Source organism: Cavia porcellus, unplaced genomic scaffold, assembly GCF_034190915.1.
Source record: "Cavia porcellus strain 051 isolate PalLab524CR breed Dunkin Hartley unplaced genomic scaffold, mCavPor4.1 scaffold_1, whole genome shotgun sequence".
In the NCBI taxonomy this organism is placed as follows: domain Eukaryota; kingdom Metazoa; phylum Chordata; class Mammalia; order Rodentia; family Caviidae; genus Cavia; species Cavia porcellus.
Window position 1 is genome coordinate 212,072,944 of NW_026947484.1, and position 17,597 is coordinate 212,090,540.

Consider the following 17,597-nt stretch of genomic DNA (forward strand, 5'->3'; position numbering starts at 1 on the left):
CAGGTTTTTAGTCAGGGATCCAGAAAGAACATGGCAGCTGGCAGATCTCAACAGCTGGAGGGTTGAACGAGGGGCCAAGGTCCAGTGAAGTTCAAATGTTATCTGTTCACCGGCCGTAGACCCACACTGTGTCTCTAAACCTCTGCCCTGTCCCGGTGTGTGGAGGGTGGAGGCTGCCCTGCAGCGGGCTCCCCCTTGTAGGTGAGGTGGGCATAGGTGATGGAGAAAGGTCAAGAAGGTGGGCAGAGAAGTAAGGCATGTGCACTAACAGGTGGCGTGGGCCTTGAAGCACAGCCCAAAACACGGGGAGGCGTCTAACCATGGCTGGACAATTCTGCCTCCCGCCCTCCGCCCACCCTGCCTATCCTAGTCACTGACAGCAACAAAATTACTGCTCAGAACACAGCTGTGGAGGTAAATTCAGATGGCAGGCTGAGTTTCCTAAGGTGTCCTGTGCTTTCCAACTCACCACCTAGCTGGCAAGGTAAAGCAGCTGCGCATGTGCCCGCTTGTGTGTGTATACACACACACACACACACACACACACACGGTAAGGAGAGGCGGCTGCAGGGCTCCCTTAGAAAACAGTCACACCCTCTGCTGTGGTTTGGCATGTGTACATGTTGCTTTAGTAATTTAAAAATATTAGGGATGGGGATATAACTCAGTAGCACGGTGCCTGCCTGGTAAGCACAAGGTCATGAGTTCAATCCCCAATACAAAAAAAAAAAAAAGAAACAAACAACTAAAATCAAATTTTTTAATCAAATTTTTTAAGACACAAAACATGCAGCCGTCCAAGCTTACCTCAACCCTAAGAAACAAACCAAATCCGGGTAGAAGGAAAACGGAAAACCAGCCTAAAGCCAGATGGCCCCTTGCCCATGATGGGTGAAGGAACAGAGTTGCTCACATTCAGGTGTTTGGTCGATGCCGGGTACTTGGTCCCCGTGAGGTCAGAGCCACTGACAGGGACAACCAGCTCCCTGAAACTGCACTGCTTCCCCTCCCTATCAGCCCTGGAGCTGCTCCACACAAGGGCATCAAGCGCCCTTCCTAAGCCTCCCTATTGCCAAGAATCAGGCCCAGCAGCCACTGTTGGACCCCCAACACCCTGAACACATCAAGAAGATGCCCCCTCCTGGCCACCCAGCAGCTGTAGAATTGCCTGGGGCCAGGTTCCTACCAGAGTCATGGCTGCCCTCTAGTGGCAGTGAGGAGAAGAGCAGGAGCCCAGGATTCCCAGTCTCCACCCTTTCCAAGAAGGCTTTCTCACTCCTGTCATTTCCGGACAGTACCTTTGGATCCAGCTCATCAGGAACACGGCCATCGGCCACACAGCAAGGAGCAAAAGTCATCTGGGGAATTAACGCTGAATCAATAGGGCAAACCCCCAGAAAAAGTTAATGTCTTTCAGACACCCAGAATGAGTAACCAGGCAGTGGCCTCAGGCTTAGCCAGCACAAAGGAAGTCCACATTCCCAGGAGCTCGGGGAGCTCGGAGTAAGAAGGAAGCTATGTAGGGTCAAGAAAATGCCACCACTTCAGTCAAATCCTCCATGTGAGGGAAAAGGCAGATGGCTTGTCCAGTTTACCCTACTTCTTCTAGCACCATGAGTTCAGACAGAGGGATTTTTTTTTTCCCCAGAGATAGAACCTATGGCCTTTACTTTACACTGATCAAAATCCCAATCCTTTTTCAGACTACTTACTAAATTGCCTAAACTGGGCTCAAACTTGGGGTCTTCCTGCCTCAGCCTCCCAGAGTGCTGGGATTACAGGCATGCACCATCATTACCCCACTAAGGCAGAGGTTTTTAACTAAGGACTGCCTCCCTTCCCCACAGGGCATCTGTCAAAGTCTAGTGACATAGTTTGGTTGTCACCCTGGGTGTGGGTACTTCTGGAAACTACTGGATGAAGGCCAGAGATGTTGCTGAAACCTACAATGGCTAGCATAGCTCTCGGTGAAGTGTCATCAGGCTTAAAACACCCATAGTGCTGAAGCCGAGAAACCCTAGGCTAAGGAGACCTAAGTTTTTAACTAATAAGAACAACAACATATAAAAAAATATTGAAACTGGTGATGCCCCTAGGAAGGTGTAACTCGGATCAAGGGGCAACAATGTGTGATTACTGAAGTTCCTTGAGGCAGAGCAGCCACATGTGGGGAGGTATGCTGGGCTGGACTGTGTAGTGGGCAAAGCCCTGGGCGTCTGTGTCGGACAGACCCAGGTTCAGTGCTTGGCTCACTGGCTCTGCTGCTTTCCCTCAGTGAAGTCAGGCCTGCGCCACTTTCTGCTCCACGGGATTACAGGGAAGAGCATTAGCTTTCCGCCGAGCATGCAGTAAGTATCCAACAAACTCAAGCCACTGCTAGGAGGAACGGTTCTAAGACATTATTTACAGCCCAGCCAGGCACAGAGGGCTGCAGCCCTGCTGTACAGGTTGCTGTCCACTCTCGGGACCACCTCTGAGCTGGACTGGGTCACAGGAAACAGAGACAGGGGCTTCAGAACTGCCACATGGCCTGGGACTGCTACTCACACTCGGACTTCAGATGTTTGGGCTGTTTGCTTGGAAAGAAAGGATGATTAATTTCCACTTGGCTTCACGAGCTGTGGTTGGGGTGGGTGGGGTGGAGCCCCTATCTTGGCTTTAAGGACTGAAATTTGTGCCTCTGCAGGAAACAGGACAAAGGGAGGGCGCAATTACAAAAAGAGAAGAGAAACTGAAATCACTTGGGCTTTCTGAGGAGGTGATGACTGCCTGACGCCTCTGCCCTGCACTGGCACCTGCAGTGTGCATTTCTATGTGCGTGTGAATGGGCACACTCGCCACCATCTCCCAGGGCCAGGTGCACAAAATGGGAGGGTGCCTATAGGGAGAGAAGTCCCCTTCAGAGAATGTTGACTTGGAGTCACAAGAGGCACAAAAGAAGGCCAAAGGCTGTGCGCCAAGGATCTACCCACAGACAGAACCACAGCAGAACCCATCCCTCCACAGGGTCCGTACACCCTGTGGGCTGCCAGGCTACCCTTCCTCCCCCAAATGTTAGCAGGGGTTTAGGTTTCCAGGACTCTCAAACCTGCAGCTGGAAGCCATTGGGTGGGCTTGGGCCAGTGGCTCAGCCTCTTCAAGCCCCCAGCCGTGAACCTGTTTTGCAGAGGGAGCGCTGTGCCCCTGTCACATGCTCCAGCCTGGCACCCAAGGCACTCTCCCTTCTTCCAGCCTGGCTGCCCTTGATGCTCACCTTAACCTTGCTATATCTGCAGAAAATGCCATGTGGCGAAAAGGTGGAGGTGAGGGACCCGGCAGAAGGGGGCTAACAGCAGCACATCCAAAGGCTGGGTTCCACCCCTTCCTCTCCCAGCCCATACTGTGTTACAAACAGAAGCACCATCCCAGAGGGAGGGAGCCAAGCTGGAGGGGCAGGGGAGGAACTCACAGGACGAGGGACTCTGCCTCCAGCTCCCAGGCCCCTTCCTGACTTCCTCCAGCTGGGGAGGGCACCCAGCCGACCACAACTTGGAGACTTCCTGTAGGTCACACCACAGGTGGGACACAGACCCTGCAGAGCATGAGCTCACCCAGGGGAAACAGCGCTGGGCTGTGCAGGCTGCGGGTGGAACAGGGTCTTAGTCAGACCCTGCTTTCTGCTGTGGACAGTGGCTCCCAGTGGTTATGCGCGCCTGCTCCTAAAGCCCAAGAACCCCTGCATGCAGAATCCCGGCTCTGTGCAGGACGAGTCACGACGGCTGTCCATGCCTCAGCTTCCCATCTGCAAAGCAGAGCAGGCAACTATGGCACCTACTTCAGGGCTGTGAGGAAGACGCACACAGGCAAGCAAAGTGTTAACACGTGCCAGTGCAAATTTAGCACTTAACAAGGGGCATGAATTCTTAGATGGCGTATTCATTAAACAATGAATGGACAAAGAAGCTTGAAATTAGAACCTTCCCCTCCCCACAAACTCCACTCCACAGGGCTTCTACCTGGACTCAGCCTGCCCTTTGTGCCCGTGAAGGTCTTGGGAGGGAGCTCTCCTCAGCTCTGAGTGCGGGGGTCACAAACTTTTCTATACATGTCAAATAAAGACAGCAAAGATGACAGGTTTTGCCATGTGGCCTCAATCGTCACCACTAAACTCAGTGGCGAGACAATTACGTGAGGGCATGGGTGTGGTTGTGTCCTGATAAAAGTTTATTTACACAAACAGGGTATAGCCCCTTTCCACACCTCTGGAGGCAGGGGGCAGACAGCAGCATCAGTATGGCCTGAGCCCCAGGTGCCCCCCTGAAGCTTCGAACTGGGCAAAAGGAGGGGGCAGAGCAGGGAAGGGCAATGGCACTGCCTCAGTAAAAAAAACAGGAACCAGTCTGTTGAGCCACCACCTCCAAAACTGACGTTCAGCAACCGGAACAGGACTTAAGAGCAGCTGTGGATGTGGGGGGAGGCAGCTAGGCCTCTGGGCACCCCATGTGGTATCTGCGGCTTCTCTACAGTCACAGAGACAGTTTCAGAAATGAGCCCCCTGGCTCCCCAGTTTACAACTTAGGAAACCACAAGAGAGAAAGGAAAAGTATAAAGTTCCTATCTGGCCCTGCAGCCTGTCCAGCCGTGCATAAAAAAATGGTAACAATGCAGATTCTGATATTCTGAGCACGCAGGTATGATATACCACAGTCTTCACTCCAACTTCACAGCGAGGAATAATGGGGTTCTGAGAGCTCAGCGGACTTGCCCAGGGTCCCGGGGATCTGGCAACAAAGCTGGGACTCGCTCCTAGGGGTGGATCCAGAGTGCACAGCCCACCGTCCTACTCTGCCAGGTGGGAGGGGTGAGCAGGGTGATGGCCTGCTTCGGGTCTGGGATGATGCCACCCTATTCCTACCATCGCAAAGACAGCACCTCTCCTGCTCCTCAACAGGGCCAAGAGAGAGGAAGGGGGACGGAGAGAGAAGGAAGGAAAGGGGGAGGGAGAGACAGAACAAGCTTCCCCAAGGCCCACGCCCATCTGCTTGCAACAGCCCTCTCAGCCACTTCTGCCTCCTGCACAGGGCCTCGCCAAGGGCTTCTGCAAGTTCTGGGCAAGGGATTCTACTCCCTTCTCTTCCAGGCAGCTGAGGCTTTGGACACCCAGAAAGGAACATAGGTCCACAGAGCTACTGTGTTAGACAGGGCTGCCCACTGAATGGAAATGCTGAGCTCCGGGTTTCAGCCAGATGCTTCTTAGAGGCCCGGAGCATCCCCTCACATTCCCTAATGATAGCTCTCCATCTAACGAAGTAGGAAACCTCACTACCTTCCTCATCAGGCTCCTGTTCTATAGAGTCAGGTGCCTTCAACCCACTGATAAACATCATACTTATTTGGCCACAGGGATCTCCTGCAGACTTCAGCTATGCTAGACCATGCTAGTGGTGGCTGCCAACGACCTCTTCAGCCCCTGCCAAATCCTCAGGAAGCTCGGGCTGAGGACCCAGCTCAAGCCTGGCTTTCCCAGTCACAGAACCAGGCTGTTGTGTGCCTGTGCCCACCCAGCCCTGAGCTGGCCTTGGTAGTGGGCTCAGCCACCTTCCCTTCCATCTCCGCAGAGGGTAACCTCATGAACAAGAGAGATGAGCAGCCAAGTAAGTCATGAAAGAAAAAGCTGGCCTCAGGCAGTGTGTACTTCAGTGACTAATTTCTGTTTAAAATAATAAAAGAAAAAAACAAGTGCATATCTATGCATAGAAAAACATGAAAGATACACACCAAAATGTTAATAGTGAATACCCTGAGTAAGGGGTCTGCAAATTGTTCTCTGTAAAGGGGCAGGTGGGGGATGAAGTTGAGGTGACTGCGTGTGGCATACAGTATCGATCCCACATAGCAGCTCCTCTGCAATGTACCCACCCAGGACAGCTCGGCCAGAGAGGGCACGGAAGCTGCCATCTCCCCTACCCACTGCTTGCCATGTTGTCTTACAGCCCAGGCACCTTGCAAGCAAAACACTGTTTCGGGGCTGTATGCTGCTCTATCCCATCCCGACCCAGAGGAGGAGTCATGGAACCTCTGATCAAGGCTGAATCAGACAGTCCGCGGGTGAAGGGGGGACTTGCTACTTGGGACTGGCACCTGCAGGGGCAGTCCTGTGGGACCTGTGCTAATGCTGGTTCATGTCAGCACTGAACCAGACTATGGAACTCCTGGCTGGGATTCTAGAGAACTGGTTGTGGGTAGGAAGAATACACATCCTTGGTCACAGAAGTGGTCTGTCTGTGTGACCAACATACTGCACATGGAAACTGTAAGTATGTTTCTTCTGACTAAACAGGTATCACAGGGCTGGGGATTTAGTAGCTTAAGTGCCTGCCTGGCAAGCACAAGGTCATGAGTTCGATTCCCAGTACCAAAAAAAAAAAAAAAACCAACTAAAGAAGTACTACGTGCAAGAATCATCTATTCAAAAACAAGTAAATGAAAAGAATGAACCAGTGAAATTTAACAAAATAAATCATACCGAACATGACTCATGGGCTTCAGAGACCTCCAGGTGACTTATCCTGGGACTCCTAACCCAGGAGGAGGAATGCCTGCTTGTCCCCCTCCCCCCACTGCCCTGCAGGGAGGCCAGAGGTGAGCCAGGGCAGGCATGTGACAAACTGCCCCTCCTGTGAGACAGGCTGCACTCAGCGCATGTGAATTCCCTCTTCTTGCTGGTGGCATTGGTGATGGATTGTTAACCATGCAAAGGAAGGTGCTGAGGGGGCCCTAACTCTCTGCTGCAGACACAGGAACCCTCTCTCCACCTGAGTAAGGGTACTGTCGGCTGTCTGCCTCGGAGTCAGCTAGCTCCCTTCTGCCTCCGCAGCCACCGCCATGAGCCACCACTCCTGACCCGACACCTAGAGCCAGCCATTCTCTCTTCTACTGACCAGGGGCTTGCTGCACCCAGCACCAACCAACCTAGGCAGCATTCTAGACTCTGCGTTCCTGGGGCTCAGGCAGGTGAGCACTCCCAGAATCCCCAAAAACAATGCATGGAAAAGCAATCTTCCTACTCCCTCATCCACAGCAGCACCCCAAATGACCGTTCTCCCTGCCACAGCTCACCATCCCTTAAAAATTGGGGTGTGAGACCAGCCTTCCCATCTGATTTTTCCCACCCAAACCTCACACCTTGCCAAGAGGAACACCACCAGCTCCACACCTACCAACCAGCGCCACGCCCTCCTCGCTCTCCACATCACCACAGACCCCCCAGCTCCCCTGCATCCCAAGGACAGCCACTCCGGGTAATAAGGAGACCCTCACCGGCACACAAGCCTTCCCAGCGCACAGAGGATTTACTGCTCTGGCAGCTGCCCAAAGCTTGGCCTCCACACACCTTCGCCCAACAAGACATGACACAGCTGGCCCGCTGCACTCCCTCGGAGCCCGCCGAGACACGGGCTGCTCAGCTGCCAGCCACTTACCCCTTCTTCAGGTTTTTCACATAGGCACTCTGCAGGGCAGCTTCTAGGAAGTAGGTGAGCTCATAGTCAGCCTGGTGGGAGCTCTTCAGGTGCCTCGAGGCGCTGTTGTTTGCAGTCTGAGAAGGGGAACAGAGAGGGAGGTGTTGTTTCAAAGGATAGAGACAGGTCTGGAGTGTGAGCCCAGCCAGAGAGGTTGGCCCCACTGTCACCCAGCACAGACAAAATGCAACCCAGATCACTTTAATTTACACTATGTCCACACTTGGGAAGCTAATTCAGGAAGATCACAAGTTCAAGCCCAACCTGGGCCACTTAGTGACCTCATGAGACTGTCTCAAAACAAAAAATTAAAAAGAACTAGGGATATACTTAGCATGAAGGCCCTGGGCTCAATCCCTGGTGCCACAAAAAGTAAAAATAACAAATAAATATTTGTAAAGCTTTCTGTCTCCAGCCAAATGGTAAAAGCCTTTGTCTAACACGATATTCACCAATCACAGAATTTTAAATTACATTCATTAGCTCATGCCATCTTTAGAGCAACCCTAATGGGTAGAAACTGTCACTCCCATTTCACAGGTCAGGACACTGAGGCCGAGTCACCCACAGTGTAGATTTCCTGTCTGCTCCCAGCCAAGCAGACTGGCCCTTCTCACCCCTCAGCACCCCTGCCTGAGCCTGCATGGACAGGTCACTTTCCACAGATCCCGCCCCTCTGCTATGCAAATCTCACCTCCCTCAGGACAGGGAGTAAGTCCTCTGGGTGCCAATGCTGTCCATACCCCCCAGAGAGAAGATAGAGCATGAGAGATGAAACTTCCAGAATGGGCCTCCAGGCCCATTACTGAAGCCGTATCACAGCCCTCCCAGGCTGAGCTTTGCCTGCCTTTTATCAAGGAGAAAACCAAGGCTAAGAACACACTTAAAAGTCACAGATGATGCAGGCCTGGGCCTCCAACTCAAGTCTGGCCAGCTCCACACTGTAGGTTTCTTTTGCTTCCTGGCTAATTCACCCCACACACAGCGAATGCTTGCCCTCTGCCAGGCCTGTACCATCCTGGCCACACAAGCTTGGAACACCTCAGGAGCATTCCCCCAGGAGCTGAGACTGTGGCTCCAGGAAAAGCCGCGAACAGTCAATCATTACTTGTCACTTAAACCTCAGTGCTGGGAGCCCCATGGACAGACCTGCCTGGGGAAGCCTTGTCTCCTGCCTATGTGGAAGAAAAAGGTCAATGAGCCACTCAGCTTATCATCAGAAACCAAGACAGACTGCAGAGAGGTTCTCAGTCTCTCGGCCCCTCCAGGACCCAGTCTCGGGAGAGCCGCGGGGCATTTCTGAGAGCGCAGTTTTGCAGTCTGCTCTCCTTCAACTGAAGACACAGCTGTCAGGCCACCTGCCCACCCTGTATCACAGATGTGATTGTAGACCTGGTACCATTCCATCACATCACCTGAATTCCTTTTAGAAGTCCAAAGTCCTGGCTTCCAGCATGTGGGAGACTTGTCTTTTTTCTGAAAGTTTCTTTCAAATCACAAACAATTCAAATGTGAAGTGTCCTTTAAAAAACCACTATTTTCAAGGAGTGACCCAAGTGATTATAGTAGAGGTCATGTAGAGGTCAAGTCCTCAAGCCACTCTGCCAGGAAACAGCACTCAAATCCTGGATTTTGAATCATTTCTCCTTTCCTCCTGAAATCCAGCCAAGCAAAGGACTCAGGGCAGCGTCCTCAATAGCTGGAGGACAGATGCACTGTCTAGAAACTGAGTTGTCCCAGCGAGAAGGGGTGCTGCTGGCACTCTGTGGTAGAGGCAAGGGATGCTGTTCACACCTCTGATTTGGGGTGCAGCCTCCACAGCAAAGACCAATCCAGACTCAGTGTCAACAGTGCTGAGGGTGATGATCCCCATGCTCTGAGAAGTGACAGGTATAAAAGGGGCCCTTGTAGTAGGAGCCCCCACAAGGAAGGCTTTGATGTCTCCTGGACTTGAAGTCCCTCAGCTCATGACAGAAGTCCCTACTGCCTCCTTCACGGCGGCCAACCTCACTTATGCTGCCAGAGACCCTGCCGGCTGACACCTACTAAGCCTCACCTCGTCTCGCCCAATATCAGAGCCACATGCCCTGGTGTTCTTGCTGGTGGCACTTACTTATGAACACCAAGGTATTCAGAATCTAAGTGTGACTTTGCTCACCTGCAGAATGGGAACAGCAGTAGTACCTACTTCATCAGCGGGAGGCCTAAGTTATAGAACACAGGCTCAGTCCTCAGGGCAGTGTCCAACATGAGGCCAGCACGCAGGACATTTTAGTGGTCTATGCTTCATGCAACTGTGTGTCTTCCCCTCAGGAAGCCTGAGCCCCCTGCCAGAGGAAGGACTGAGTTCTTTCCACAGCTAGGTGCCAGCGAGGGTTGGGGATCCTGCTGGATGGCTCTCAGGTCACCTCAAAGGCATGGAGAATGTGCCCCAGGGCCCTATCTCCCATGGAGGTCTGGCAAAGTACTTCTGGGATACCCTCCAGCAAGGAAGGATGTCTAACTGCTAAAAGGAGCCTGAAGCCAGCTCTTCAAGAGGACAGTGTGGTGCAGGAATGATTCACCCTCTCTAAATCAGTTACTAAAGAAATGCACCACTTCCCCAACACACACACTCAGGGTTGCATGAGGAGTGAATGCATGAACACATTCACAGGGCTGGCACATCCGGTCCTACAAGCTGAACTCACCATGGAGTTCCTGGCCCCGCACAGGTGATACGGGCCCATTTATCTACTAAAACTACTTCCTAATGGTAAACACCTTCCTTCTAACCAAATCGGTGTGATGCAGTGAATTTTCTCCAATCCAGGATGTCAAGTGACTTAGAAGACAGGAAGTTCCCTTTTCTAATTTCTATGAGGTGACGCAGGGGCTTGGTGCAGGCAGCAAGTTCAGGTGCTCAACACAGCACCTCAATTGCGGTGCTGCTCTCCCAGCTCACCTTCTCCAGCTCCTGCAGGAACACTTGAGCCACCAAGGAGGCCCTCTCGAAACAGGTGACCACCTCCTCTTCCCGCTCGGTCAGGCGGCAGCGGGAGGCGATGGAGTTGGGAAGGCGTTCCAGGGAGAGACCTGTGGGAAGAAGAGAGCACTTCAGAGCCACCCTGCCCAAGCCCCAACTCCAGGCCCTTCCCTGGCCCAGGCTGCACTCCTCCAAGGGGCAAAGGGACATTCTCTCTGGAGCAGCCAGTGGGAGGCAGAGGCAGAGTGCAGAGAAGCAGCAGCAGCTAAAGCACTGGGGGTACAGCGGCAGCAGGGAGCAGACACAGCCCAGGTGGGACATCGCACTGCCAGCCCCATGCTACACCTGACCACCCTGCAGGCCAGTCACTGGAAGAAAATACACACGGGGGCGGGGCGGCGCGGCCTCACCCCTTCTACATGGCGTGGTGGCCATGTGTAACCAGCCATCTTCTCCCCTGCTGGGTGAACACTCAGCTCCTTGCTCCATGTGGGCAAACGAGAGCCCTCTGGGCAGCCACACCTCAGCCCTGCACCTACACCAATCCACCGTGACCCTGGAGGAGAGTTACCTGTGCTCAGGTCCTGTGTGTAGGGACATCTTCTGGTTTTGCCTCCCCACATTCACATGTTTCAGGAACAGCCTGCCACTGGCCCCCTGACCCTACTGCAGTCTCACCCAATGTGAGGGACATGGTGACTGGCTAAGGGTGAGCACATGGCCCCATCAGGGCAAAATAAAAGCCAGTCCTAGAAGTGCTACTCTTTCCACTGGTACCAGAAACTGGCCTAAAAACAAACTACACAATGTGAATACAGAAAACACTGTAAAGTTAAAAACAAACAACGAAACCTCAAAAACTAAATGAATCAATCTACCAAAGAATTACTCTACCAAACATTGTTAGACTTATTAAGAAACAGAGAAAGTCCACACAGAATAAAGATTAGACATGATAGAAAAGGGCAGATTCCCAGAGACATTGAACACCTAGATACTGCCTTGTCTGAAGCTCTCCCCACTAAACTTTCCAGTGTATAAGCCAATCCCTCCACACACACATCTACTTTCTCCTTTTTCTTTTGCCCAAACCAGTTTGAATTTCCCTTCTGTTGCTTACAGCTAACACAGGCCTGACTAGAGAATGCTGCCTTCAGGATTCTCACTGCCAGGGGACAGAACCCAAACCCAGCACATCCCTGTGTTCCTCATGTGTGATCAGTGTTCAAGCTGACTTCCTAAAGTACTGCATAAGGACACATCCTGTAAGCCCCAACACCCAAGGGATGACCAAGGCAGTCACCCTTCAGGGCTCTGTCCCCCCACCTTGCTGTGGTGCTCCCTCTGTCTGAGTGGAAGACCACGCTACTCCTAGCAGGCGTCCCTTCCTCCAGCCTCACTCCACTCTGACCCATCCTGCATTCTGCTGCCACGGGCACCTTGCTAAAACTCCAGGCTACTGCCAGCAGGTAAGGTCCAAACTCCTGATGCTCTACCCCGACCCTCAAGGATCTATCCCTGTCTCTCTCCACCCTCAGCTCTCGTCCTCCCTGGTACATTCACACTCCACCCCCTGTTCCCCACTGCTGCACTTCGGGGTGCCTTCCTGATTGCTCAAATTGCTCCTCCTGCTGGGAATGCATGCCCCCATGTCTACCCAAATACCCAAATTACTGCTTACTTTCTGATCTTCTGGCTGACACCTCCTGTGTGAAAGCCTCCCTGACTGGTCCCAGTATAGCTGACTGTTCTTCCTTGGAGCCTGGTTTACACTCTCACATTCGTGTGTCACTATTTCTTACACTAATTTGTTCACCCATTTCCCAACCACCAGCTGATGGGGTTTGTCTTTCTCCCACCTAGCACACGATAGGTAGCAGCCAGGTACTGGAAAACTGGAGGAGAAACCAGCCTGATCATGGCCAGGAAAGGACAAAGTGCTCTGCAAACACAGAAAAGGAATAGTGTTGTTTTTCTTGACTAGATTTCAACACACAGGGATTTGGTGACCTTGTCCTTTGTCAGAATGAGGTGTGACTAGGTCCAAAGGTCAGGGTACCTCAGCAGGAGAGCACAGAACAGAAAGGCCTTGCTCACTGAGTTATCATTGTGATCCTGCCAAATGAGTCACAACCAGGTGGAAAAGTTCCTCACTCCTGAGGAATGAGGAGAGAAGAAAAACGGAGAAGTCCACTTATTTCTGGGGCTGGCCGGCCCTTCCTCACTAGATGGGCAGCCTGTCCACCCTGCAAAAAGCTGATCCTGATCCAGAGAACCAAGAACAAGGGGCAGAACACAGTCTCTTCCAAGCAGCACACAGCAGGTCGACTTTAACATCATGCTGACCCAGTGGGCCAAGAGATATCCTGCAGCTGGGTGTCCCCTCCCCAACCTCACGCCCAGCACAGCACAGCAACAAGGGATGCCAGCTGCTGGCAGGCTCAGGATGCTGCTCCAAGCTTCAAAGCAGTTCTGGAAGGCTTGGAAGGGGGCTTCGGCTTCCCCACGGTTCATCTGCTCCTCTTGCCCCAGCAGGATTCTCCCCGCTGTGTTACTGGAAGAATTCCAAGACCATCCTTCTAGAAAGCTCAAAGCACAGCCACCTCCACTCTGATGCCCTTCAGAGCAGTTAAGCTTCCCTACTTCTGACCTAGCAGAACACTCTAGCTTCATCTCAAGATTTTTTTTTTTTTTTTTTGGTGGCGCTGGAGATCCAGGCTGGGGCCTGGAGCATGCTAGGCAGAACTCTCCATTCCCAGCCCGGCATCTCCTCCGCATTCCCCCACCACTGTCACTGCCCACTCTGCCCATTTCCAGTTATCTTTCCAGCCAGTGATATCCCAGGCCAGGTGTACAGGAAAGATGCAGATGGGTGTGCAGAAGGGCAACTGAGACATGCTCAGTGTAGAGCCCGGGGCACTCCCTCCCTCTACACTTAGAAATAGTTCTTGGAGAATTCACAAACTGCAGTATATTTATACAATAAAATAAAGCACAGAAAGATATGTAGAGAATTATGTAAGTATGTCTTGTATCCATACAACATGGACAAATTTCTCAGAAACCATATTCCAAGGAAGAAGACATCAAAAATACATGCTATATGATTTCATTTATACAATTTTTAAATTGTATAAATTTTTATACAAAATTTATACATTTTTAAAAAGGCAAATTAATCCATTGGAATGGAAAATAATCAGTGGTTACTTGGAATGGGGATGATGGGAATTAGAAAGGGGCCCACGGGAACTTTCTGGAATGACAGAAATGCCCTGCATCTTTACAAGAGTGCTGGGTATATGGGGATTCACACAAATCCAACTCATCGAGTTATACATGTGAGATTTGTGCGTATCTCCCTGTCTGAAAACTAATCTGAAAGTGAGACTATGCCTTTTTTATTTTTATTTATTTTTTGTCTTTTTGAGACAGGGTCTCACTATGCAGTTCAGGGTAGCCTTGAGCTCATTTTGTAGCCTAGGCTGGTCTTGAATTCACAGTGATCCTCCTGCCTCAGCCTTTGGAGTGCTGGGATTACAGGCATGAGCCACCACACCCAGACTATGCCTTTTTTAAAGGAAGCAGTTAGGATCCAGAGAAACAGAGGCTCAAGGGGATACGCTCATCAAGGTGGTTCTCTGTAAAACGCATACACTCGTAAGACCAAAAGGTCCCAAAGCAGGCAAAGGCTTTGCCTGAGCAGGGTCACAGTCGGATTATCCAATTCTGCCCATAAAAGAGGCTTCTTTACCTGCGTTTGTTCTCTGACAAATCTGTTATGAAGGCTCACTTTCCTGTCCAGTGTCTGATGGGAACCTACCCGGCCCTGGAATTTTTCCCCTTTGACCTCACGAGCCCTTCTGCACACATGGGTGAAACACATCACAATACCAGTTCCACAATGTAGACATGCTCATCTTGAGCCCAATCTAGAAGGAACCCAGCGCTTGTGAAGCAGTCTTGCAGGGTTAGTGGGGGCCAGGGATTTCCACCAGAGAGGGCCTTTCTGTGCCAACATGTAGCTCAACCACCCAAAGAGAGCTCCTTTCAAGAGGGTGCCCTGCTTTGTCATTCTCCGTTTGGAAGCAAACAGATTCAGGCCCAGTCTCAGATTCAGCACCAAGCTGGTCCCACCTCCTTCAGTCTGAGATGACTCATCCATCCCAGGCAGTCACCTCTCCATGCAGGCTTGGCCAAGGGACCTGGAAGCCCTGGCCCTGGATACAGAGATGAAGACAGAAAGCTTCTTCATCTATGGAACACCTTTATACTTCACCCCCATGTGCCTACATAGCCAGTGAAAGGGCCCCAGATATCCACAGCACCCCAGAGCTGGGCACCCTGAGTGCAGGAGAAGGAAAAACACACAGTGACTTCAGCCTTAGAGGTAGTTTTAAGACCCACAGATCATACTCTAAACTGTGTAGGAATGTGAAATGGCACAGTGCTGTGGGGAACAATACAGTGGCTCCTCAAAACATGGAAAAATAGCCCAGTGTGGTGGTATACCTGTAATTCCAGCACGCGGGAGGCTGAGGTAGGAGGATTGCTACAAGTTTGAGGCCAGCCATAGTTAGTTCAAGGCCAGTTTGAACTACATAGCAAGATCCTGTCTCAGAAAAACAAAACAAAAAAAATTGAGAAATACACACACACAATTGAAAACTAGCACTGCATGACTCAGCAATTCCACCTCGAGATACAGACTCGAGAGAATTGCCGGCAGGGTTTTGCAGAGATCAATGTATAAACACATGCACAGCACTATTCACAATAGCCAAAGCATGGAATGATCAAAGGCCCCTCAATGGATGAAGATGCCAACAAAATGTGCTACATATGTGTATCCAATGCAATGTCATCCTACCTTCTGGAGAAAGAAATTCCAACATACGCTTCAGTGCAGTACAGACACAAAATGCAAGTGCTGCGTCGGTGATGGGGAGCCCCGTAGAGCTTTCACTGATAACAGCCCAGTGCAGCACGTGTGCTAGGCTCACCACCACTGTACTGTATGATTCTACTTCCATGAGATCAAACTCACAGAGTCCAAAAACAAAAGGGTGTTTGCCAATGGCTGGAGGAGGGATGAAAAAGTAGTCACTGTTTAATCAGTATACAGCTTCAGTTCCACAAAGAGTTCTGGAGATTGCACAACAGTGTCCTAGCAGTGCTACACTGTATACTTAAAAATGCTGTTCTCTCTTCCTTTTTTTTTTTTTTTGTCTTTTTCCTTTTTATCGGTACTGGGGATCGAACTCACGACCGCCTGCTTGCAAGGCAGGTGCTTATGCCGCTGAGCTAAATCCCTAGCCCCCTCTCTTCCTTTTCTTCCTCTCCCCACCATACTCTGGCTTCCACGCCCTTGAATCCCAGGTACCTTCCTTTACTCTCTAACCCACCAAGGGCCTCCAGATCTCAGGCTCTTCACTCCCTTCTCACCCTTACAAGTACAGATCTGAGTCTCAGTGCTGACTTCTCTACCTGCCCCAGCAGTATTCTGGGGCAGCCAGGACAAGATACATGGAGACTGCCCGGCATGAGGCCTCCCTCCTGCGAGCTGTGGGCTAGTTGGGGTAGTGGGGGCAAGATGGTAAACCAGTTGCCCTGTTCTGTTCAGTGTTCTGACCAAGGCCTGGTGAACACCCCCTCCGGCCTCCTCCTGGGACCCCATACCAGCTGGGCACCTGGAACCAGCCTCCCCTAGACCACTCCCTTCACATTGGGCCAGTGGTGAAGCCACAATCAACAGCTCATTCCTGCCACCAGAGAGCCGAGAAAACAAAACAACAGAATGAAAACCAATTATGCTACCATATCCTGCTCCAGAAGCAACCTAGTACTTTGTTATACTTTTTAAAATTTTAGTAAGCCATAGAATTCCAGTGAAATACTCTAGGGTTGCAGAGGAGAACAGGAAACAACTACCACCACAAAACAAAACAGAAATAAGTATAAAACAAAACAAATCCTCAAGGGTGAAAAGAGAACTCATGCATCCTACTCCTGACATCAAGCTGCTTTTTCCTTTTTCATTCCTCTCAGCATCTCTCAGCCACAATCTCCAGGTGAGCCGGCCTTGTGTTCTCACAGCCAGCCAGCCAACAGGCCTGTCAGGGCGTGTTGTCTGGCCAGAGAAGAAATAGGCCACAGGCTGATTAAATATGCAGGGCTCATTCTCAAGGGGCCCATTTGTAGGACCACAACGAACCCCAAATTAAACACTAATGACTAAGGAGTAAAAGGCTCTACAACAAACTTGTGGCTGGAGAAGTGGGGGTCACTCCTCATGTCATCGTCGCCAACACAGTGAGCCAGCACCAAGGAAATGGGAGGGATGCAGTCTTTACCACAGACCAGCCTTCTGTGGCTGAACCAGCCGAGGCTGGGGGATGGAAAGACTAGGCCTGGAGCTCCTCTAGGTGCAGTCAGGACTGGGGAATATCCCATAGTGCTTGGACCAACAAAAAAGAGCAGAGACTCTGTCCTGGGTCTAGGCCCCAGATCCTACAGAAAACTGACCTAAATGACGTTTTCCGCCAGGTGAGCTTATTTGAGGGAGAGGGCTGTGCAATATTTCATGGGCAGGCCAGTGTGGGATTCAGTGGGGAAAATCCCTCTCTTGGCCTCAAGCCAGCAGCACCCAGGTGCTAGTAACCATGACTGAATGCAGGGTGCACTGTGACCAAATCAGGTCAAGCAGAACCTCCCCAGGCGCTCCTTCCTCCTGAGGTTACAAGTGCTATGCTGAAGAACCAGAGAAACTGCAGCTGCTGAAAAAGACTTCCACGCACTCACTCTGAGCCGCTGGATCCACTGCCTGATGCCACTGGCCCCGATGATTTTCTAGCTACGTGGGCTCTAAATGTGCAGTCCTTCTCTTTGTGTGACTAATGTTCCAGCTACATAGAGCTGCACTTTGGTCATTACAACTCTAAGTCCAGTTTTACAGAAACAGATCCCTAGAAGCAAGGTGTCAATTCCTGAAACAGAGGACTGGTTTAGTCACTGGGTCAGGTAGGAGCAGAGAGGATGTCCGCATCTCCCAGTTAGGAAACTGAAATTCCAGACACAAGACAGCAGCCCCATGAGCTGGAATGCAACCTCCTCCATCTGGTCATGGGCTGGCG

At 51.3% G+C, this 17,597-nt stretch overlaps 1 protein-coding gene across 3 annotated transcripts in view; it reads right to left on the bottom strand.

Moving 5' to 3' along the window:
* Positions 1–17,597, bottom strand: part of Ttc7a (tetratricopeptide repeat domain 7A) — a 130,089-nt gene that overhangs the window by 70,049 nt on the left and 42,443 nt on the right. For 2 of the 3 annotated variants that reach the window (XM_063229069.1, XM_003473072.4), the window contains exons 4-5: positions 10,444–10,574; positions 7,461–7,576 (exon numbers count right to left, since the gene is read on the bottom strand). In XM_063229069.1, the coding sequence (XP_063085139.1) occupies positions 7,461–7,576; positions 10,444–10,574 (247 nt within the window). Of the gene's footprint in view, positions 1–7,460; positions 7,577–10,443; positions 10,575–15,334; positions 15,664–17,597 lie in introns of those variants that run through there. The other variant, XM_013155851.3, reaches the window with a different exon arrangement.